This window comes from Leptonychotes weddellii, chromosome 1 (genome assembly GCF_054177405.1).
Source record: "Leptonychotes weddellii isolate Sample4059 chromosome 1, ASM5417740v2, whole genome shotgun sequence".
In the NCBI taxonomy this organism is placed as follows: Eukaryota; Metazoa; Chordata; class Mammalia; order Carnivora; family Phocidae; genus Leptonychotes; species Leptonychotes weddellii.
This window is the reverse complement of record NC_138369.1, coordinates 15,580,868-15,604,603: the sequence shown is the minus strand read 5'-3', so window position 1 is coordinate 15,604,603 and position 23,736 is coordinate 15,580,868. Positions and strand designations below refer to the sequence as shown.

Below are 23,736 nucleotides of genomic sequence, written 5' to 3'. Positions count from 1 at the left end.
TGCTCTCTGGCCTGCACACCCCAGGGCTCTCCACTACCTAAGCTCATCACCTGCAGGACCCCACTTCGAGGCCCCACCCTCTCCTCTATGCATCACACCCAGAAAACAGGTAGACATACCTCACAATGCCTCTGGTTCCTACCCTTTTCCCCCAGGGCCTTTGTGTGGTCTTTCAGCCCATCTGCCCACATTCTGCCCAGGAAGCTTTCTAAAATACCCATCTTGGGGCACCTGAGTGGCTCAGTTGGTTAAGCGTCTGCCTTCGGCTCAGGTCTTGATCTTGGGGTCCTGGGATTGAGCCCCACGTCGGGCTCCCTGCTCAGTGGGGAGTCTGCTTCCCCCTCTCCCTCTGCCCCTACCCCCCACTCATACTCTCTCTCTCAAATAGATAAAATCTTAAAAAAAAACAAAAACACCCACCTTGCCCTATCTCACCTGCCTAAAACCTCCAGAGGCTCCAAGGGCCTATGAGAAAAGCCCACACTCCTCAGCCTGGCACTCAAAATCCTTGGCATTGGGCCCTTGCAACTCCCATCTCCCCCTGCACAGCAGCCCACAGCAGGCCACCTCGCCCAGTCCCAGGGCACCGTTTGGCAACTAAAGCCACAGGCAAGGGTAGGCTTATGCTGCAGGGTTCCCTGCCTAGGGGAGCAAACAGGAGTATAAGTGATTTATTGAGGGCCAGAGAAGGGCAGGGGACAAGATAAGACCAAGAGCACGCTGCAGCCTATTGGGATGGACCTTGAATGCTAGGCCCAGAGGTTTGGGCTTTCTGTGGGGCCATGGCAGCTGGGCCAGGGCTGGGGAGTAGGGAGCGGTCCAGCTGGGTCCGTGTTGCTGATTTTCTAAGGCAACATCCACAGTAGAGGTTTGGAATGGGAGGGGCCCGGTCTGGGGTGGGGATGTGGTAAGGGCTGGAGCAGGTATGGGCCGTGAAGAGGCAGTGCTGAGGGAAGGCTGAAGTTTCCAGTGGTGTGTGGATGGGTGGCTGTGGGGGCCAGCGTGCGAGTGTGTATTTGCCCAGATGTCCTTGCCAGGCTGCAGGCTCCACGGAAGGAAGGTCCAGCCCTCATCCTCAACTCCTTCCTCTGAGCCTCTGGAGCTGGAGGTGACTCCACCACCGCCCCCCCAGGAGATACCCCACCCTGTGGGGCCCCCAGGCTAGACAGAGACCCCTGTCCCACCCTGGACCAGCCCCTGTGCCCATACCTGGCTACCCAGTCCCCCCTGGTGCTGGTAGAGGGAGAACCTCTCTTTGGCAGACTCCTCGGCGGTGGGGCTGAGGGGCTTAGGGTCGGACAAGGACCGCTGCAGGGTCTTCATGGGGCGAGGCAGCGTCTGCTGGCGGAGAGCGCTGTCAGCCGTGAAGTGCTTCTGGGGACTCACGTGAGCCTTGTTCAGCCTCTCACTAGAAGCAAAGGAGGTGTCCAGGAGCCGGTGTGGGGACAGGGGTGAGACCGGTGAGTAGAGGACCTGGGGGGACTTGGGAGGCTGGCGGCTCACAAGCTGGGACAGGGACTCCGGGGGCAGCTGGGCCTGGTATCCAATCTCCAGGGGATCCGGCTTCTTTTTTTCGAATCTGCCCAGGGGCCCAGGGGTGACGATCTGGATGCCGGGCAGGTAGGGGCCGATGGCGGTCGGCCCTACCAGCTGTGGCCCAGCCACACCCTGGGCCTGCCCCTCGGGCTCCGTCTGGCAGGCCAGGCTCTCCCCACGCCCAGTCTTCTCTGGCGCCGAGATGTACCGGACAATCTCCACCTTGGGGTCGGTTGCGGCTGTGATGTGGATGGCCGGAGAGACCCTGGGCAGCTGGTCGGGCTCCGTCTGCACGGAGCAGTCAGTGATGGTCTGGATGCCCACGCTGCTCATGGCCTTCGCGGCAGCAGCCGCAGGGGATGACGAGGCAGCAGCATCGTGCCTGCTGTCGGAGCCGGAGTCCGAGTGGCGGGACAGACGGGACCGGCGGCGGCGCACGGGCTGCTCCCACTCAGCACTGTCCTCGTCGTCAGTCTGCACGCTGCAGTCGGCACTCCGCCGCGCCCGGCGCCGCCGGGTCAGGAGGTAGCGGCCCTCGCCCTCCTCGTCGTCCGTCTGCACGCTGCTGTCTGCGATCCTCCGGACCGCACAGGGCTCGGGGCCCGACTCCGGCTCGCAGGCATCCCGCAGGCGAGGCATGGAGTGCCGCTTCTTGATGCCGCTGCGGCCCGCCTCCCACGGCTCCTCAGTCTGCAGCGACATGTCCGAGGCCGAGCTGGGGAGGCCCCGATGCAGCCCGGGCTCCCGAGGCTGCCCAGGCCCCTCTGGCCCTGCCACAGCGATGAAGGCCGTGTGGCTCAGAGGGGGCCAGTACTGGCCGTTCTGAGCCAGCTCCGGGGCAGCTGGGGGAGGCCCCCGGCCAGGTGCCTCGCAGGCCACGGGGAAGGGGGCCTTCTGCCGCTGCTTCTGTTCCTCTAGCTGCTGCTGCAGCTGCTGCTGCAGCTGCTGGATCTGCTCCAGCTGCAGGCGCTGCTGTGCTAGCTGCTCGCGCTGCAGGGCGAACTGAGCCTGCCGTTCCTCCTGCTGCTGCTGCAGCACGTGGTGCTTGATGGTCTGCAGCTCCTGCAGCTCCCGCTGCACCAGCAGCTGCTCTTCCTCGCGGTGCCGCTGCAGCTCCACGCGCTCCCGCTCCAGCTCTTCCTGCAGCCGCAGCTGCCGCAGCTTCTCCAACTCCACCCGCTCCCGCTCCAGCTGCAGCAGCTGCTCCTGCTGCTTCCGCTGCCGCTCCTCCTGCGCGGCGTCCTCCTTCTCCAGCCCGGGCCGGCCAAGGGCCCCGCTGCCGCCCCCGGGAGCAGCATCTACGGGAGGCTTCTGGCCAGCCAGCGGCGCTGGGGCTGGGGCTGGGGCTGGGGCTGGGGCTGCTAGGGCCTCCTTGGCGGCAGCAGGGGTGGCTGTGGAGAGAGGCTCTTCCCGAACCGCCCCTGCAGGCAGCTCTGGCCTTGGTGGGCCCCCAGCCCCCGGGGCCTTGGCAGCAGCGGGCTTACCCAGGTAGACAGGACCCTCAGCAGGTGGAACACTGGAAGCAGTGGGGAATCTGCTTGGCGCAGGATATCGGTACAGCCCTGTGGGCCCAAGAGGTATCCGGGGGGCAATCACGGGCATGCGCGTCAGGCTGGTGAGTGGCACGGCTGTGACTCCGCCGGACACGTAAGGCCTGTACATGCCGCGGCGCACCATGGGCCGCAGTACCGAGGCGGGCTGGGTGGTTATGGGCAGTGTGGCAGCAATTGGAGTGTTGATGGTTGAGTAGATCATGCCGTCGGCGGCGCGCACGGTGGCTGTGGATGGCAGCAGCTGTCTGATTGCCGTTCCCTGGCCGACCGGAGGCCGGTACTGGGCCAGGTTCCCAGGACCTGGGTGGCCCTCTGGGAAGGTGGGGTTGCCAAGGAGGCCGGGTCTGAGGGGAGCCAGACCCTGGGGGGCGCTGAGCCCAGGCCCGGGCTGAGGCTGATACTGCATGAGGTCAGGGCCACCGCCACCGCTTCCATGCCGCCCTCCATACTGGTCCATGGAGTTGAGGGCAGCACACATGCGGCTGATCTCACGGGCGGTGGTGGCACTGTACTGGGCCAGGCTGGCTTCCTGGAAGCCAGCGGCATCTCCCCGCGGGCCATACCTGTGGTCTGAGTAGATGTTTGACACTGAACTGTAGCGCCGCATGGGAAGCGGGTGAGTCCAAACGTCCGTGGGATGACGCAGGTCTGTGTATGAGCCATACTGCAAGCCCTGCCCAAGGTAGCGTCCATCCACGAAGCCCAGGCTGTAGGAGTGCTTCAGCGAGCTGAGATCCACAGCGGAGTCTCGTCCAGGGCCCTGGAAGAGCTGCCCAATCCTGTGCGCATGGTAGTTGAGGCCAGCCTCAGCCAAATTGGTGTCAGACATGGAGGAGTATAGCCTGCCATGGAGGCCCTGTGGGTAGGGCCTCTGCTCCTCGTGGGGCCCAGGACCCGCTACCCCCTGCGCCCGGTAGCTGGGGGGCTCAGGAGGCTCAGCGTCCCGGGGACTGTAGAAGGGGCCGCCGCTTTGGCCGGGTGGGGCAATGTCCGCCACACTCTTCTCAGGTGCGCTGGGCGTGGGGTGGAAGGTGCCCGTGCAGCTACTGCCAAAGGGCAACTTGTAGACCATGTCACAGCACGCCATCTGGCTCTCAGGCCTCATCCCGGTGAGGTCCAGGGCACCTGCGGGCTCCTCCGGGAGCAGTGTGGTCACAGTGCCTGCCGTGCCCTCTCCCATCTGCACCACCACTGTGTGTGGCTTCCTGGCACCGGGCATAGCGTGTGACCGCAGCTCTGCGGGGGCAGCCCGGTGGGGTTCAGCGCCCGGCTCTGGCACTGGACCTGATTTGAGGCCCACACTCTGGGCAGTGCCCATCTGAGTGATTAAAACGTCCCTTCTGGCTAGAGGGGCTACCTGGTTGGGCAGGTTATACCTGGCAAACTTGGGCTCCCTAGGTCTTCCACGGGGCCCACCTCGGTACGGGGCTGTCTGGACAGCCTGCTCTACCTGCTTGACCTGGGCCAGACACACGGGGCTACCCGCACCCTGGCCAAAGTCAAGCCGGCTCTGGAAGGGGTCTCCATAGACCACAGGCTGCTTTTGCTGAGCCATGAGCACAGATGAGGCCATGGTGATGCTCATGGTGGTGGAGGTGCTGAGGAAGGCATGGGTCTGCTCCTGGGCGTTGAGGTTGATGACCAAAGGCTGCACAGCAGTCGACTGCCGTCCTGGGATTGGATCCAGGGCAAGGCCATACTTCCTTGCTTCCACGGCAAGAGAGGTCAGGTCCATGCCCTGGTCAGTAAGGATGATGGGTGTGGGCTTGACAGCTGTGCGAAGGTCTACCACGGCACTGCCCGGAGGTCTGGGGCCTGGCTCCACCCTAGACGTTCCAGGGACAGAGGAGATCCGGCACAGGGAGATGTTCTCAGCAGGGAGGGCGCCCCAGCCATATACTGCCAAGGGCCCGTCCGCACCAGCGCTGGGTGCCCGTGGGAAGCCAGGTGGCCCGGGCGGCTCTGGGGGCAGCTGGGACGCACTGGGAGGTGTCGTCTGGCTGTAGCTGTGGGTGGTGGGTGAACACACTGGGGAGGTGGAGGCACTAGCGTGTACCATTCTGGTCTGGCCGGAGGCGTCTGATGCTAAAGTGATGACCATAAAGGGGGCCTCCCGAGAGGACTGCTGCCACACCAGGCGAGGTGTGCTGGGTCGGTGTGGCGTTTGTGTCCCCTGAGCCACCATGGGTGCTGGGATCAGGGCACCAGGGCTCCGAGGCATGTCCAAGGCCGGGGTCGGGCTTGGCGTCTGTGTAGAGAACTCGGCTGTGGCCCTTGGGCCCAGCTTGCCAGGGGAGAACGTGGGACTCTCTGAGGGAGAAGATGGAGAGAGAGGTGGGCTGGAGCCCGTGAAGTAGGCATAGCCCCGGGAGGCCTTGTGGGGGCCGCTCTCCCCGTCACTCACACTCAGGGGCTTGTCTCTGGCAACCCGTCCACTGGCAGTGGGGCCGCTGAGGGCCGCGGGTAGCTCCTCAGTTTGGGACCCATAGTTTGCAGTGGCTGGGCTCTGTCCGTAGCTACGGCCTACAGAAGATGGTGAAGGGCTGCGCTCAGAGCCTGCTGGGGAGGTGGGAGTCACGTAACCTCGTGACAGGCTGGCGGGACAAGGAGCCACGGCTGTGGTGCCCGGGGTGCCAGGGCCCTGGGAGAAAGATACGCCTACCTCCTTGGAGGCAGAGCTGGGGGATGCAGGGGAGCTGTGAAGCTTGAGAGGGTCCTGAGGCTCCTTTGCAAAATGCTGAGTAACGCGGACATCAGGAATGACTCGGCCACCACTACTGTCTGAGGAGGTGGAGGTGGAGAAGGACACGGGGGCGGCGAGCTGGGTGGGACTGGTGCCAGGCGTGAGTGGGCCGCCATTCTGCTTCATTGGGTCCATGTACGCACTGTCGGCATTCAGAAACTGCTTCTCCTTCTTCTTGTCCTCGGCAAAGGCCAGGTCCCGGGAGGAGGCCTGCCGCATGCGGGCAATGCTCTGTGACGTCTGAAGGATCTCCTCGTACACGGCGGCCCCCAGGCTGGCCGGTGTGCCCTCGGGGGCAGGCTGCGCAGCCCGGCCATAGTCTTGGTCGGGGGTGTCCTGGTACTCAAAGGCGCCCTGGCTCCGGGGGCCGGTGGGCTGAGAGGGGCCGCCTGCCACCTGCCCCTGCTGCCGCTGGAGCAGCTCGGCCTTGCGCATCATCTCCTCATAGGCCTCTTCCGCGCTTTTGAGGGGCCGGCCCGCGCCGGGAGTGGCCGCGCTGCCCGAGGGCGTCTCAGTTGGCGAGTAGAGGGACATGAAGGTGGGCAGGTTGTACTCACTGCCCGACTTGTAGAGCCGGCTGGGGCCACCGTCCAGGGCTTCAGCCTCTGAGTCGAGGGAAGGGGAGGGCGAGTACTCGGAGCAGGAGGAGCGATGGAGCTCCTCCATCTCGGCCGCCTGCCTCAGCTCCTCCGTTGGGGAGGCATCCTCGATGGGTGACAGGTTGCTCGGGGGAGTCTTGGAGCGCTCACGCCGCCGCTGGGCCCGCAGCTCTTCCTTGTCTCGCCGCGTCTTGCGGGCAGTGCTGCGGATGCGTTGCTGCTCTACCTCCCGCATCTTCTCCTGCTCCCGCAGCAGCTCCTCCTCCTCCCGCAGCTCCTCCTCCTCCGAGGAGTCCTCGATGGTGGGCAGCAGGGGCCCGTGGGAGCGGTGCCGGGCCTTGCGCTGCTGCTTTGCTTCTTCCAGCCGCTGCCGGCGGCTGGGGCTGCTGTCGCTGTCCTCCTCCAGTGAGGACAGGGAGGTGGGAGAGGTGCCGGAAGTGTAGCTGGGCGTGGAGGCCGGCAGCGTGGAGGAGTGCTCCCCGCGGGAGCGGTCCTCAGGCGAGCCCGTCAGGCTCTCCATCTCCAGCTCGGGCTCCCGCTCCAGGCTGGGGTCAGGGCCTTGGCCCAGGTCCAGCTCGTGGCCATAGCTGCCCGTGCTGTTGAGCTCAATGGTCTTGAAGCGGCGCAGCCCCCCCTGCAGGGCCCCAGTGCTGTCGCCGGCCTCGGCTGGGCCTCCCTCAGGGAGCAGCTCCTCGTAGCCCGTGGTGGCATTGTGCGGCAGACGTCTCTTCGGCGGAGCCGCTGGGTCTTGGCTGGGCTCGGGCCGGGGCCTGGGGCCGCCCTTCTGGGCGCTAGGTTTGGCCAGGCCGTGGCCGGAGGCGGTGGCGTCCTCCTCTTCCAGGTTGTCTTCCTCGGCGCTCATCTCCAGTATCTGCCGTCGCATGAACTCCTCGTCAGTCAGTTCTGCGGCCCGGGCTGGGGGCTGGGGTGGGAGAGGGGACAAGCCACCCTCACTGCTGTCCTCCACGTAGTCGTGTCTCAGCTGGCTGCCGAAGTCGTCTGAGGACTCGGCTGTGTCCTGCTGCTCCCTCTGGTGCCCCCACTCCAGGGAGTCTTCCTCTTCCTCCAGGATATCCTCCAGCTCCTCGTCGGAGTCATAGGCCTCGGGCATGATGGACAAGGAGTGGGGCCTCCGCTTCTGCTCGTCCCTACGGCTCCTGGGCGGCTTGCTCGGCTCGCCCCTGGGGGCCGGGCCCTGGGCCTCCAGCGAAGGTCGCATGCTGCTCCCCACCTTGTGGAGCTCGGAGGGGCTGGGCGGGCGAGGCCCTGTCACCCCCGCGCTGTCCAGCTGCTCCACCTCCTGCTGTACGACGCCTGTGATCTCGCTCTGGGAGCTGGAGATGCCGTCGGAGGAGTAGCCTGTGTCGCTGAGGCTCTGTGGGCTCCGGGATGGGTCCTGAGAGTACGGCTTGCCCACCAGCTCCTGCAGCAGGGTGAGAAGCAGACACTTGCCTCCCTGTGGCAGACAGCTCGCTGGGGAAGCCCGAGGAAGGGGCCCTCCACTGCCCAGGGGATCATGGCCCACCGTCCTCCATTTCTCTGGCCTTGGAAACCCCAAGCACCCTCAAAGAGAAGTTTCTCAAAGAGAAACTTTATTAGATCAAATGGGAGCAAAACCCACCAAAGTATTCAACCACGTGCCAGACACAGGGCTAGCCTAGAACTCACAGGCCCACCAGGGCCTCATCCAGGCATCCCTTACCTCCTCCGCGGCCCCAAGGGGCCTGTCCCAGGCCTACGTCCCAGAGAACCAAGCCTTTCCCTAGACCGTCCCACCTGAGAGCTAGGGTCCCAGAAGTGAGTGAGACTGACCTCTGACTCCCCACCCCTGGGGGCTTCTGGAACGGCCCTGACGACAGGGGTGGCAGGTTCAGTCCTCCGGGGCCCTGTCTTTCCTTTGGGAGTCCCAGGGGGCAGGGTAGTCTCTGGAGGTGGTTTCGGCCCAGGCTCGGCTTTAGCTGGGATTCCTGTCTTCTTTTCCTGGGCACCACTCAGGGTCCTGCTGGGTTCAGAAGCCCTGAGGGGCTTAGCCTGGGGGCTGGCCTTGGTGGGCAGGGGACTGGCCTTGGCAGGCGGGGGGCCTGATGGCTGGGCCGGCCCCTGTGGCCCTTTCTGCTTCGGAGGGGCTGCTCCAGGTGCCCGGAGAGGGGCCCCTGCAGGGGGCTGTTGAGAGGTGGGCAGCGGCAGGGGGGTCGGCTCTCCCAGGCTTCCCTCTAGCAGCCGCTTAGTTTGGCAGTTCAGGCAGAGCCACTCGGTTTTCTGTAAGGAAATGGGAGGGGAGGGGGTTGATGAAAATCACAAAGACCCTAAAGTACTCAAAGAATGTTTCCATGACTATTTCTGTAATCGTAAGCAGGACAGCTTCTAAAGCATGACACCGAAGCAAGCTTTTTCACCTGACCAGAAAAGGAGACCTGCGGGGGAGGGGAGGCTACAGGTAGCCCGTGAGTCTGGGGAAGAGGGGGAACTGGGGCAGAGTCCAGCAGCCCAGAGCCCCTGCAAACCAGGAGTGGCCTCAGACCCCATCCTTCCCCACACCCTTCCTAAGTAAGGGCTGTGCTGGGAGGCTGCAGACTCCTGGGGCCAGGGGAGGCTGTCTGGGAGAAGCCCTGCTGGGAGGATGGGGCTGAGCAGTTCCCTCTGCCCACACCCCCCAGCCCAAGTCTCCCTGTCCAAGGTCAGCAAAGACCCTCAGGTGGAAGCCTCCTCCTGCCCCCAGGGCTCTGGACTATTCCTCCGATGGGGACTGTGTGCACTCCCCCTGCCGCACTGAGGCCAGGGGCCCTGCTTCCTCCAGAGCTGGGTGGGGACCGAACCCTCAACCATCAGTCCACCACTCTGAGGGTCATCCCCCCGTCAGGCTCAGTGCTGGGGGCTGGAGACACAGCCAGGACGAAGACAGACACCGGGGGTGCTGGCAGGAAGCGTTCCTGGAGTCCACAGCCCCAAACTGGTCATCCAAGTGTGACATGGATATCAGTGGTGAAGTTCCTAGAACACCAGAAACCAAGTCTGATTCCCCCAGCTCCAGCTGTCTGCACAGGGGTGAGGTCTGAGCATCCTAGGCCCTGAGGGGCTGATTCCTGTAGCCGGTCAGGGGCTGATAGGGCCATGTCTCCCAGGAGCTTCCTCCCAGCTTCACTGTCAGACACTGTCAGAGCCAGGACTCCTCTTGCCAAGACTGGAGGCCCTACCATGGCCCAGAGGGGGTGAGGTGGGAAAGAGGGTAACCACACACCCGTGCCTGCTCTCACACCAGAGGAGGGGGCAGAGACTTCCTGCTGCTCCTCATCCCATGTGCCCAGACACTTAGGATCCCACCAGCAGCTTGGCCACGTGGCTGGGCCATTAAGGAGAAACACAAGACACAGAACCACAGGATCACAGAGCCAGGAGCCAGGGCAGGGAGGTGGCCCTTGGCCCTCGCCAGCCCAAAGTGGGCGGGCAGCCTCGGCACCCTTACCTCGCACACTGCCCTGAGCCCGTGTCAGACCCCAGCCCGCCTGGCAGATCCTTGGAAGCATGGTGCCCCCAGAGTGCCTGCCCGCAGCCTGGCATCCCCAGGCCACCGTGGCAGATGGCACGTCAATGATTCTGCCCCGGTGTCCTGTCCACAGGGCTACATATCACATCTCTGGCCTGGGCCCCAGCAGAGGCCAGGCCAGGCAAGTGGCAGGCCCCTGGTGTATGTTGAGGGATAGGCCTGGTCCACGGCCTTGTTACTCTGGGCCTTGAGATCGTTCCCTGAGATTGGAGTTCTGACTCTGCCCTGAAGCCCAATCCCATGCACAGGTCCTGAGCAGAGGCGCCCAGTGATGGAGGGTGACCCTTCACAAGTCCTAGGTGTCCTCACCCCGTTCCCTGGAGGGTTTGGCCTTACCACCACTACTGACCCCCCTGGACCCTGTCTGATCCTCTATGTATCCCTGACACAAACCCCTAGGAAGCAATGGGCGCTGGCTACTTGCTGGGTCTTGGGCTCACTTGGCCTGGTCTCCCCTAGAGGTGCCTGGGGAGAATGCTAGCTAGACAGGCTGAGCCCAGGCCCTGAGAGAGATGGGGCATGGAAGAGTACGGAGCCTGAGCCTGAAATCCTGCCCACGTGCCTCTGACGTCAGCTGGGGACACAAAGGAAATCCCTCCAAGGTCAGAGGACTCTGAGATGACTAAGAGACCCTGGCGAGGTGAGAGGGGTGTAGGCAGAGCCAAGAGAATTCTGAAAGTGAGAAAAGCTCCAGGATCAGCAAGATGGGGTGAGGATCAGGGCCCAGATGGGGGGCGGGGGGACTGGCCTATGGCAACATTCTCCTGATTCCACTTTGAGTCCCTGCACACAGCCATTCCAGGTTAGGCCTCTCGAGGTTAGGTCATCTGGCCTGGCTCACCCTGGTGGCTTCGCAAACCTCTGACCCCTATCTCTGGCCTGCAGACCCCACCCCAGAAGCAACAGTCTCCAGTGAAGCAAGGGCACCTTGGAAGGATGGTCTGAACGGAGGAGACAGACCTCATGCCGGGGGCTCAGGGCCAGCGCATGCAGCAGCCTGCTTACCTAAGCCTAGAGGCCCAGCCCTCAGCAGAGCATGTCACTTGTCACACGCTCCCCAGGGTTTTGTTCCTTCCCACGCTATTCACGGAGGACGCCAGGCTGCAGAAGGGGCTGCCCAGTTGGCCCTGTTGCTCTTGGCTCCGCTATAGCAGTCAGCCAGGAAGGGAGGGAAGGCAGGCAGGGGGAGGCATGTGAGGTAAGGGCTAAAAATAAACACCTGACCTGGCTGCTGGAGGCCCTTCCCCAGCTCTCTGGAGGTTGGGGGGTGGGGAGAAGGTTACAGAGCGCTGGGGCCTGGAGGGGCAGAGCCTGAGGAGCCCTGGCCCCAGACCTAAGTCTTCTGGGGAATGGGGATGGGGTGGGAGGCAGGCCATGGGGAGGCTCTGTGCCTGGGGGTTGGAATAGAGGTCCTGATTTCTTTAAAATTCCCTCAGCTCTGATCTCTGCCCAGTATAGCAGGCCCACCCCGCTCCACCCCTGCTTATTCATTCCATTATTCTACTCCTTCATTTGTTCATTCATGCTCCCCTTTAGGGTTTATTCCCTTATTCATTCATTCACTCTCCCCTTAAGGGTTTATTCCCTCATTCATTCATTCACTTGCACACCCTCTCCTACACTCTTCTGTCCCAGCCCCAGCCTCCAGGGAGCTGCTGCCTGTTTCCCCTTTGCCTGTCCCCCTTGGCAAGTGGGCAGGGGATGATCTGGGACCTGGGAATGGACAGTGGGAGGCTTGATGGCCATTTCTGCCTTATCTCCCTCTGTCCAGTTCCTTTCTGGGGGCAGGAAGGTCGCAATGCCCCAGGGCAATCACCACCTCATGGTGGGAGGTGGGGTCAGGGTGAGGAAGGGGAAGCGAGTTGTCCGAGAGTTGGTGGAATACCCCACAGGCAGACGAGCCCAGCTGCCTTCCAGGACCACTGACTGGCTACTGTGCCTCAAGGGCCAAGGTTGCCGGGTGAGGCTGCAGTGGACGTTGGGCATCCTCCTTGCACTGCCTGCCATGGTCTGAATGACCCCGCAGAACACAATCTCTGTGTATATGGAGCTGGCCTGTGTCAATCTGATTACAGTGACACCAGGCTGACCAACACCCCATGGCCGGCTGCTGGGCCCAACATATCCCCATCCCCAGCTTCACTGTCAGACAACAGGCAGCAGATGAGAAATCCAGAGAAGGGATGTCCTGACTTAAAGAGCCCGAGACTCAGCCATTGGACTTCGGGCATGACCGTCACTGGGGCTACTGTTCTCCTGATGCTGCGACCCCGTCCCTCCCCGTCCCTGGACATGCTTAAGCTTCTCCTTTCTGGGCCTCTCCTCCAAGAAGAGGAATCCTCCCTGATATCCCCAACATGCACCTTTCTGGCGGGGCTGTGCTCTCCTCATGCTCTAGTACCAAATGTGTCCGTTCCCCATGGGGCATCCCTCATGAGACCAGGGTCTTGCACTGGTCACAGGGTTGATTGACACCCAGATAGTTGGGGGCCGGTAGGGACTCTTTCTTCCTCGCACGGAGACTCTCTGTTAGGACACCGGTTCCAATCTCCCGGCTGTGTGCTGGACCTTACCTAAGTACCTGAAGTATAGCATCTCAGCTGGTTCTCCCAAAAACCTCCATTCCACATGGAGGAGACAGGGCTCCCTGAGATCATGATCCCCGGAGGCAGCTGCTGGCCTCAGCCTCTGCCTCAGATAAGCCCAGGCCAGCCCCGCATATCACAGGCACCAGGCCCTTTGCCCAAGGAGGCCCGACTTCTCAAGGGTATGGCTGGTATTTTGGCAATTATAATAAGATCAGAAACTGGTGATGTTACTATAACATTTCCAATTCCACTAATTTCTTCACAAACTCTATTTTTAACTAAAAGCCAATTAAAAATTAAGTCAGAGGGTACTATTATCCTTCAGAAAGATAAGTAGGTAAAAAATTTGGAATCAACAGCTCTTAATTATGAAATGACTCACTAAATAGCACTATGGTTATTATTTTTTTCCAGAGGAAATTTCAGAGGGAAAAGGGATCTAGCTCTACTACTTCCTTCATTGTATGCTCTGGACTCCCTATCTAGAAAGAAGGTAAAAGGTTTTACAGCTCCGAGATGTTGAGGAAAATTCCCAACCCAACAGCCCAGACAGTTGGCTCTGGTCTCGGGTGGAGCCACAGCAGGTCTAACAGACAAGTGGGGAGCTAGCAGTGGGGCCTCCCTGGTCTATCCCTCCCTCAAGCCCCCAGCCTACACAGACAGGGGTCCCTCTGCCTCACACTAGGCCCAGAGACAGCACAGTCATCCCGGGCCTGGCGGGCTGGCATTCATTAGCTAGGTGTGGGAGAGACAGCCAGAGCAGACCTACCCCTACCTGCTGGCCCTGCCACCTCACTCCCAAGGCACGATGTGTCTAGGACACCTGCTGAGAAATCAGGAGCCTCTCACCAAAACACGCAAGTAGGTCACAGGGAAGCACACAATTGCTCTGAATATCCAGTGGCCATTTGCCGAGGTGAGATCAAAAACGGCCCGTGGCCTGGTTACAGTGAAGAAAAGCAGCAATGGTGGTGGGAACCACAGGAGGGAGGCATCGTGACTGCCCACCCACACCTTCCCCAGGACCCCCCTGGAGATAGCAGCATTAACAAGCAGAGCCATGGGGCACCTGGGTGGCTCAGTCGGTTAAGTATCTGACTCTTAGTCTCAGCTCAGGTCACGATCTCAGGGTTGTGAGTTCAAGCCCCGCATTGGGCTCCACGATGGGCATGGAGGCTACTAAGCAAAAAAAAAAAAAAAAAAAGAAAGAAAGAAAGAAAATGAAGCAGAGCCGTGAGGAGAAAGGAGCCGGAGAAGCTGGGCTACCCTGACTACTATTAGGAGCAAGAGGCAAGGAAGCAGCGGCCTCAGGGTGGGGAGAAGCTAGGACCAGGACACCCAGCAGCTCTGTGGTCAGGCCCATGGAACCCATCAGATCCTGCGATGGCAAGGCTGGTTCTGGCCAAGGAGGTGGCAGTGGCACAGGACATGGAGACAGCAGGACACCTGGGACAATTTTCTTCAACATCTCAGAGCTGTAACACCTTTTACCTTCTTCTTTCTAGACAGGGAGTCCAGAGCATACAATGAAGGAAGCAGTAGAACTAGATCCCATTTCCCTTGGAAATTTCCTCTGAAAAAACAACCTGAGGAGGGGGCGATGTCGGCTATCAAGAAGCAGAAGCTCCGGAGTCCAGGAAGGTGACACCCAAGCAGCTAGTGAGAGGCTCGGATCAGAAGCCAGATGCTCATCCAGAGTCAGCATGTGACTGAGACATGTTTGGGCAGAATCAGCGCTTTCACTGGCCTGGCCCAGGGGCTGCTGAAAGGAGCTGTCAGGAACGTTTACACTCCTGGGCAGAGACCGTTTTCCCCTTTCCTCTGTGCATGTCCTGCTGAATGAGGACATGTGGGCCAGGAGGTCTCTCCAGGACAAGGGGCCCCCGGGCTGGGCCAGCTCAGCCATCCAACAGGGCTCACAGTCCCTTAGTGTCAGGGCGTCCCACTCAAGTGGCAGTGAGTGTTACCGGGCAGTCTCTGGACGGGAGCTCCTCTGGCTCTGTGGTGGCCCCTTGGTGCCCCCTCCCCACCCCAGCCAGCCAGGCCAGCTGTCCTCCAGTGAGCCACTGGATCTAGGGATTAAGAGGTGGCAGTATGGGGCCTAGAGGGCCACATGGTCATCATCTGAGGAGGTCACTTGTCTTCATTAGAGCTGCCTCTTTCTGCGTGTTGGAAAAGCAGAGTCGGACAGCCAAAGCCGTCTCCCTTATCACAATGGGCTGCTCCAATGGAGGCCTGACCCAAGGCAAGTCAGAACAAGGTGCCAAGGCTCCCCTGCCCCACCACTGACCACGCATGGCTCAGCCTAGGAGCCCCAAGGGTGGCTGCCCATGTGCAGGAGGAAGGGCTTTGGCTTGACCATCTCCTGATGTGACACAGCTGGGGATGCATCCGCCTGTCAAGATGAGCCAATCGCTCCTCTTGCCCCTTAGGATCCTCCATGGAACGGGACACACAAGTTATGACCAAGGCAGGCAAGGTAGGGTTGACATAGATGGCCCTGGGCAGGGCAGAGTTAGTAAGGGGAGGTGCAGAAGCAGCCTCCAGGTCCAGGCTGATCCAGCTCTGCCCAGGAACCTCTGTACCTTCTGAGCCTGCCAGGCTGGGCTCGAAGCTTTGAGAGAACACTGGGCCTCCTGTTCGTTTCCACCCAGCTCTGCACAGTGCTCAGAACCCTTCCCGGGACCAAGGAAGCAGAGACAGGCCCCAACCCCAGAACTCCCTCAAACTTCCCTATGGGTAAGAAGAACATCTCTGAGCATCCCCACAAGCAGCCCCAGGGAGAACCAGGCCCAGCCAAAGGAAACTATGTGGCCCAAAGACTATGGCTTTGACAAGCGGGCATCAATATCTGTAACCTCAGAGGACGGGATGGAGGGAGGATCCTCCCTGGTGGGCTGGAGCCCGGGCAATGGGGCACAGCCTTCTGCCTAACAACCCTTCAGTGCCCTGTGTGGCTCAGACTGAGGGCAGGACAGGACCTCAGGCTCTTCCTACCCGAGCAGGGGAGATTAGCATCTTTCATGAGGCCAGGCCCAGGAGAGCTGGGAATGGGGCGGCCAGTTCAGGCTTCCCAAGCCTGGCGACCTCTGGGACTGGCCCCGGGGCACCAGTCAGCCAGTCAGAGGCAGTGGGCACCGTTCCGCCTTCCGCTGTGCCAGTCAGTTTTCTGAGTGGAACAAGCACGGGGCAGGGACAGGAAAGGGAGCACACCCCCCTGCAGCCGTGGCGGGGCAGCCTGGCGACAGCTGAAGACCCGGCTCTCTGCAGCCCTTTCTGGCTCCCAGGCCTCCCGGGAGGGCCCATTACTCCAGGTGCTGGCCCCTCGCCAAGGCCCAAGGGAACACGCTTGGTCCAGCTCTCTTACCTCTACCAGGTGGGGCGTGGGGTTGAAGCCACACAGGTTGCACACCTGGAGCTTGCAGGTGGTACAGGTGTTGTAGTTGGCGGGACCCTTGCTGTCCACATTGAGCTCAGCTTGGCACAGTGGGCAGGTGGCCCTTTCCTTCGGCATGGTCTTTGGCTTGGCAGTGGCCTTGGTGGCGGCCTGGTGTTCCGCTCTGCCATGCTTTGGACTGGTGGTTCCCCCAGTTCTTGCCGGGGCTCCAGGTCCCAGTCCAGGACCTGTTCTAGCTCCAGGCTCGGTTTTGGCTCCAGGTGCCGGCCCAGGCCCAGGCCCTGAGCCTGGGGGTCTCGGGCCAGCTTCCTTGCTGGCATCACTGAAGACGATCTTAGGTGGCCCTTTGCTGGGGGCAGCCTGGCCCTGGGGCTCAGCCTCAGGCTGCACAGACATGAGGGTACTCGCCTGGGTCAGCAGGGATGCACCAAGGCCAAAGAGCTTCCCGGTGAGGCCCTCCTGGGTCTGCTCAGCAGCACCAGGCCCCGAGGGCACCGTGGTAGCACTTTTGGCCAGGGCCTCTCCTGCAGGTGGCCTGGGCTCCGCTGTGGAAGGCTTGACAGGGAGAAGGGGCTGAGGAGACGCTCTCCCCATCTCCGGAGGGGCAGCTGCTTGGGCAGGCCCCGGCACTGTGGTGGCCCTGGCTGTCTCAGCCTGGCAGGGGCCGGGCTGTGGTGCCCCTGGGCCCTGCGATCTCTCTGGCTCCGGCTTCCCCAGGGGCTGTTTGGCTGGGGACTGGGCAGGAGACAGGGCTGGGGAGTGCAGCTGCTGCTGGCTCTTGGAGCGAGGCGCGGTGGTCATGTCCATCCCCAGAGCCCTCTGCATCTGGCAGTTCAGACAGAGCCACTCCTTCACCTGAGGAGGAAGCATCATGGTCATCAGGGTCGTCAGGACTGGTGGTGCCCATAGCTCAGGTCACCGTGGGCCCCACGGCAGCCAGGGTCAGCTCCAAGCATAGGCAGGAGCAACAAGGCCTGCTCAGGGGTTTCTGGGTCGCCAGGGGACAGAGCTGAAGGGACCGATGGCACGGCCCCCACCCCTGGGAGCTGCCAGGTGCGTGGAGCAGAACAGGGGTAGTCACACACTCCCCACGCCCCAAGAACCAATCTGCTGCCTGCCGGACCCTTCTGCGCAGGTGTCCTCCCCGCTGCCCGCCGGCTGTACCTCTGATCCGTGTACATCATTCCATCCCCATGCCCCCCCCACCAATGACCCACAAAGCCTCCAACTGGTCACTCTCCTCCCCCTGCTGCCCCCTTTGGGCCATTTCTACACGGCAGCCAGCTTGATCTTTTAAAACATAAACCAAGACAAAAAGGATGGCCTTGGTACAGTGCCTGGGATGCAATAGATGTTCCGTTAAAAACGTGCAGAAGGAATAAATAAATGAAGAGTAACAGGAGGGAGAGGGAGGCATAGAAAATAAAAAGAAACCATGACCCCTGTCCTGGAGGAGCCTGGAGCCTAGCTGAGGACACAAGATGGATGTGAACAATCTGGAAAGCAAAGTAATGCCATGTCAGTGGTGATGTAAGTAGAATGAAAAAGCCTTTTTTTTTTTTTTCCTTAAGCAAAAGATGCATTTTTTAAGAAAATGGGATAATCTGTGCCTCTAGAACAAACAAGCACGTGTCGCTATTCCTGCGATGGACACGGAGTTTCCTCTCTGCATCAACGCCTCCCTGAGTAAAGTGAGTGTGAGACTCGGGTTGGGCCAATCACTGGTTTCAGCAAGGGCTGCGGGGCTGGGCGTGTGACCTTGCAAACAGGGCTGACCCATGTTACTTGTAAATGAACAACAGGGGAGAGAGGGTCTTTTTGCCTTTGGGATTGCTCCTAGAAGAATGTAGCGGTGGGGTGGTCAATTGCCTTCTTTCCCAGCATCCAGAGAGATGCTAAGGATGACATCAATAGACTCAGAAGTGGAGCCAAGGTAAGGAGAAAGGAGCAGATCCGATGACTTTGTTTAATTCCCTGGATTCAGCTACGCCTTAAGTCTACCCCTGGCCTTCCAGTTACATGAGCCAATGATATTTGTTTCCACCAAAAAACCTACATACAGATCAGAGCATGTCACTTACAGGCTCAAATCCCTTGGTGGAGTCCCATCATGCATACCATGGGAACTCACCATGGCCCATGCCCAGCCCATCCCTCTCTCTGGCCTCCTTCCCAGCCATCCCCCCTTAGCGGTCTCAGCCCAGGTACACTGGGCCTCCTGTTCTGCGCAGTAGTCCTCTGAGCTCACAGTTTTCTCTGCCCCTGGGCTGGCCAGCTGTACGGGCCTTAGATCTCCCCATCAGGGCCCTCTCTGGCCACACAATCTAACGTACCGCCCAGGCACGCTGTAGCTAATCACCTAGTTTATTTTCGTCACAGTGCTCATTCTTTCCCGAAGTATTTGCCAATATGTTTCTCTGGGTAGTCTCCTGTCCCCCCACCCAGCTCGTGAGCTCTTGTTGAGGGGTTCTCAGGACTGTGCAGGCTGTGTCGCACGCCACGGGGCACAGAGCAGGGCCCATTCCAGAGAGGCTTGCAGTGGGATTAATCCCAACAGCCTATTAATAGGGGGCACAGTTCCCATAAGGCCAAAGCCATGAGATTGGAGATTCAGTGCCCCAGTGAGGAGGCTCCTCCTTTTCAACCAGACCTGTCTGCACTTGGACAGAGAAAGCCTCCCAGGAAACAATTTGCACCCCTGGGACTCAGTCCAAAGATCCCTTTAGAAAGGTCCCTCTTGGCTAGGGAGGGCTCACTCCCATAAGAGCAGGAGCTCCCAGGGGCAAGCTGTTTCTGCTCACCCTCAGAGGGAGCCCTGGAGGGGAGGCCCAGGCCCTGGCCCAGGCAGTAGCCACAGATTCAGTTCCTGGAGCGGGTGCCCAGGCACACCCCAAGGCTCCCTTGCTATCGTGTACCTGCAGGCCACAGCACGCTCTAGGACCTTCTGAGAAGACGGATCCGTGAAGTAAAGCTCCTTATCCTGGGACTTCAGAGTGACCCTCCTTCAGGTTCTGGACAGGGTTGAATAAGGGCATGTGCTAAAACTCTTGCACTCACCACCAGAACCTTCCCTTACCCAGCCTCCGTCACCCAGGCTGTCACAGGCACTCACCTAAAATAGAACCTCTCCAAGAAACTGCTAAAACGCCCCTCGGTGACTCATAGCCCAGATGGGCACAGCTATTTCTATCCAGCCTCTTCTAGACGGTGAGGAGCCTTGACCACGCCCTCTTTGTGCCCCACCCAGGCTCAGGCCCAGGCCGACAGGCCCCCGCCACTAAGGCCTCCCAGGGAGGACACCGGAAGGGGCGCTCTCTGAACCCAGCAAGACTTCCCTCAGCCTCCCTCACAGATCGTCAGGAGCTGGATCTGAGGAGCTCAGCCTCAGCCTCTTCCTCCCCGCACCCCCAGCCCACTTGCCCACCTAGGCTGGGCATACATGGCCAGGCCTGTGGCAGACTCCTCAGGCCTGGGACCAGCGGCAGTGAGAGCCTTCCTCATCTGTACCAGTGTCTGTGACTCCTTGGTACCCTCCAATCCAGCTGCCCACCAGAATCACAGGGAATGGCCTTCTACTAGTGTGACAGGAAATCTCTCTTAGAGTCCTCCATGATCCTGACCTGGCAGAGCCAGGAGATGAGCAGGCCATCAGCCACAGAACTCGTGTCCCAAGAGCCAGAGGTAAGCTAAGAGGACTTCCCAGGGCTACACTGAGGTGAATAGCTCTGCCAGACACTAGCTCTTGTCAGGCTGACCCTTCTTGCCAGCAAGGAAGCCCATCCTGGCCTCTCAGAGGCGTGGACACCTGCGCACCCCAACCCGGTGGGGGCCTGAGCAGCAGTAGGGATGGGAAGGCTCAGTGTGGTGTGCAGGCCAAGAGCCGCGTTGGAAGTGGGAGAAGCAGAAGCTGTAGGAAAGTGGCTTCCCACAGAGAGCCTCTGCCTGCCCTGCCAGGAGCCTGCTGGGGATTCAGAAAGGCAGGGCCTCGTGGGCTCTGGCTCTGAAGGGACTTTCATCCCGAGAAGAGCCTTTCTTGGCTGCTCCCTCACTTGAGCTGTTCAGTGTATGGAAGGTCAGCTAGGGTAGCACTGCCCGCCTGTGGACCAGGCTGGGGGCTCTGAGAACCACACGTTGAAGGAACAGCCAGCCATGATCTATCTGCAGTGACCACTCCCCACTGCCCCCCGCACTGGGCTCTGGGGCAGAGAGGGGAGTGGGGGCACTGTGGGGGAGGGGCTTCTACATCTCTCCCACAGGGACACTGGTGGCACTGAGACCTGCCACCCTGTGTCCCAGCCCCAAAGGCAGGGGCCCAGACTTGCTTGCCATATCTAGCCCGAAAGGATGCTGCCCAGGAAACATGCTTCCGCTCCCGAGATGGAGCCTGCCGCACGGTCACCTCCGAGGCTGCCAGCAGGTCCTGAGGGCCCCCAGCAGCAACAGAGTCTCTTTCCACTCTCCCCTCCTGCCTCCCCACCAGCAAGGAAGAAGGAGGGTCACAGACATCCCTTAGCCTGCCTTCCTGCAGAGAGCGGCGGCTTGCCTCTGAGGCCTAGCCCTCCCCAGGAGAGAGGGCATTCGGTGGTCGGATCACTGCACTGACATGCCTGATGCTGCATCCGTGCTTTTTTCCATTTTGGTACAAGTTCAAACATCACAGAAACAGCTTAAAAACAAGGCTTCCCTGTTGGTTCCTGGGAGGGTCCCACCGGCCAGTGTGGCTTTCCATTCTCTTCTGCACTGTGAGTCACTGGCCAGGCCTCAACAGAGGGCACATGTCCCACTGTGGCCCCTGGACCAATGATGGTCCGGAGCAGGGAATCGGGGCTGGCCTTCCCCCTTACTCTCCCCCCAGCACTGGACACACCACCTGCCCCATCCAGTACCTGGCTGCCCACAGGCTTAGGGGCAGGCAGGTGCCACAGGGCCCCAAAGGGTGGGGCACATTAATGCAGAGCTGGATGAATGAATCGGCCAGGCATGGCCCATCGGGGAGGCCCTGGGAAACTGCCCAGCATGTGAGGCCAGGATTTGGGAAGTGGAGGCTGAATTTAATTGTTGCTGGGGGCTTGAAGGCCTCACTGGCCTGGAGCTCCATGAAACGGAAAGAACCCATCCTCCTGCTGATTCCTACAAACACCTGCCTTTCCACCTCTGGTGTCCAACTCTTCCCAGCTTCCCCTAGATGGCCTCCCCTCCCTTCCAGGCCTTCCTCTGTGCCCTGTAAAACATCCTTTTCTGACCAAGCCAGCTCCCCAAACTCCATACACACACACACACACACACACACACACACACTCTTCTTGGTCCCCCATCGACCTCTCCAGGAGAAACTGTCCTCCCTGGACTTCAGAATGTGGTAACCACTCACCCTCCCTTTAAAATCCCTGGGACCCCTGGGGCTTAGCCCTTGGCTTCCCCACCCTTCTCCCCTCCTAGCTGCTGTTGCCTTCCAGGCCCCACCATCAGGGCCACTAGTTCCCAAACGCCCTGTGGTCGGTGTCTCCCAGGTTTCCACTGAACTGACGTGACAGTCACTGCAGATGGCAGCCACTGGGCTGACTCAGCCAACAGCGCTATCCCTCAGTCTCACCCTCCAACTCACTATCACCCCAAACCATCTCCTCCAAAATCACCCTGTGCCGTCCTCCTCCAGCCTTCTAGGTCACTTCAGGCCTCCCCACTGTAGCAGTCCTTGGGCCTCGTGTGGACCCCACCCGCCGAGCCTCTGCCTTCACATCTCTTCCTGTCCAGCTGAATCTATGGTCTATCATGCAGTCACTCTGCCAAATGTCTGTGCTCTCTTGACCTATGTCTGCTTCAGAACTAGATCCAACCACACACCTGTTTTCTCCGGGCCTCTACCCAAACAGATAAATGGGCACCAGGCAAATGGGCTCCACCGTAAACTGACTTCTGTCCCAACTTCTCCTGGGGCACTAGAGCTGCCTGGCTAACTCATTCACTCCCTCTCTCCAGGAAGCTTTTGTCCACAATGGTTGGTTCAATTTCTCCTGCCCTCCTCCCCTGCCTGCCCCCCTCCCCTGCCTTCTGGCTCAAACCATTGCCCTGCTTCCGATGTCTTCAAGAGGAGCCACACATTAGGCTTCCTCCTCCACACTCAGGATCCAGACCTGCCTCCTTGGGGGGGGGGGTCCCACTCCTTCAAGCACACCCTCTCCCCCACACCCCTAGGCACCCCTTGCCTCTCTCAGAACTTAGTGCCATTGTCACCTGCCTCCCAGAACCCTCTCCTGTCTACTACTGCCTGGGCTCTCTCCTCTCCTTCTCAGTCAGGCTACTTAAGACTTGTCCACGTAGACAACCCTCAAAAAACATTACGCTGAGTGCAAGAAACCTTATCCAAACAGCACATTCTGTGCGATCCCATTTATATGAAGCTCTAGAATAGACACAACTCATCTATGGTGGAGAAAAATCAGAACAGCAGTTGTCTCTGGAGGAGGGGTGGGGATGGACAGGAACGGGGCCTGAAGGGACTTTCTAGGGTGACGGGGATGTTCACCTTGAGAGAGGGGTTTGGCTGACACAGCTGCATGCTTTTGTCAAAGCTCACTGAATGCTACACTTGAGCTCTGTACATTTCATCATAGGTACATTTTACTGAAAAATAAAACCACACGCCTTAAATAAATACTAAACTCTAGCTGATGATATGCTTATTGAAGTGTTTAGTGTGAAGTATACTGATGGCAATATGCTTGTGGGTCTCAGAGGTCTCCAGCCCCGACCTGTGCACTGCGTGCCGGGGTCCCAGGTCTGCAGGCCAGCCGACTGAACTCCACCTGAAGGCTCACAGGCACCTCCAAGTTGACATGGCCCAAATGGAAACATTCTCCATCTCTAGCGCCTAGCCCCCGTGTCCAACACATGTCCCAAACCTGTCTGTTTAGTCTCCAAAATCCACCAGGAATTGGTCAAGGCCCTCCACTACTATCACCACCGCCCCAGCCCGCTCCTGGAAGCCAGCCCCGCCCCACGGGGGGATCTCCACATGGCCGCCAGAGGAGGGGGGGCGGTGTTGAGAGTTTTGTGGTTAAATAAACATAACATAAAATTGACCATCTGACCATTTTAAATGGTGTACAATTCAGTGGCATTCATTACATTCATAACGTACAATCATCACCGTTATTAATTTTCAAAGAGGTGGGGCTTTTTTTGTTTCGTTTTTTAAGTTTTATTTATTTATTTAAGAGAGAGAGAGAGAGAGAGAGAGAGCAGGGGGAGGGGCAGAGGGAGAGAAGCAGGCTCCCTGCTGAGCAGGGAGCCTAATGTGGGGCTTGATCCCATGACCCTGAGATCACAACCTGAGCTGAAACCTAGAGTCAGACGCTCAACGGACTGAGCCACCCAGGTGACCCCCAAAGAGATGTTTTTAAATGCACATCTGACCTTCCCACTGCCACTTTCCGATACCCTTGAAATCCCATCTACAGACCCCAGCAGGAGCTGCAGGCCCTCTGATCCTGCTCATGGCACCCCAGCCACCCTCACACACACCATGCACTTCCCCTCAGGCCTCCCCGGGCCCCACCTTTCCCCGGTCCAGCTTCAGTCTAATGTCCCCTCCTTGTAGAAGCCCCACCCACCCACTAAGAGTCTCTTTGCAGCATCCTATCAAGCCCCCTGGCCTCCCTCTGGTCCTCCTCAGAGCTGACCCTCAGGTGTTGATTGTGTGTTTGCTTGGGTGGTTATCAGAAGGGCCGCCTCTCCCTCTGGCCTACAGGCTCCACAGGGCTGAGCAACACAGCT

At 60.1% G+C, this 23,736-nt stretch overlaps 1 protein-coding gene across 2 annotated transcripts in view; it reads right to left on the bottom strand.

Moving 5' to 3' along the window:
- The window catches only part of BSN (bassoon presynaptic cytomatrix protein), a 90,585-nt gene that overhangs the window by 12,673 nt on the left and 54,176 nt on the right, over positions 1-23,736 (bottom strand). For both annotated transcript variants that reach the window (XR_014144725.1, XM_081817721.1), the window contains exons 3-5: positions 15,931-16,815; positions 8,244-8,690; positions 1,210-7,854 (exon numbers count right to left, since the gene is read on the bottom strand). Coding sequence is in view for 1 of the 2 variants with exons in the window: in XM_081817721.1 (XP_081673847.1) it covers positions 1,210-7,854; positions 8,244-8,690; positions 15,931-16,815 (7,977 nt within the window). In the remaining variant the exon portion in view is untranslated. The remainder of the gene's footprint in view (positions 1-1,209; positions 7,855-8,243; positions 8,691-15,930; positions 16,816-23,736) is intronic.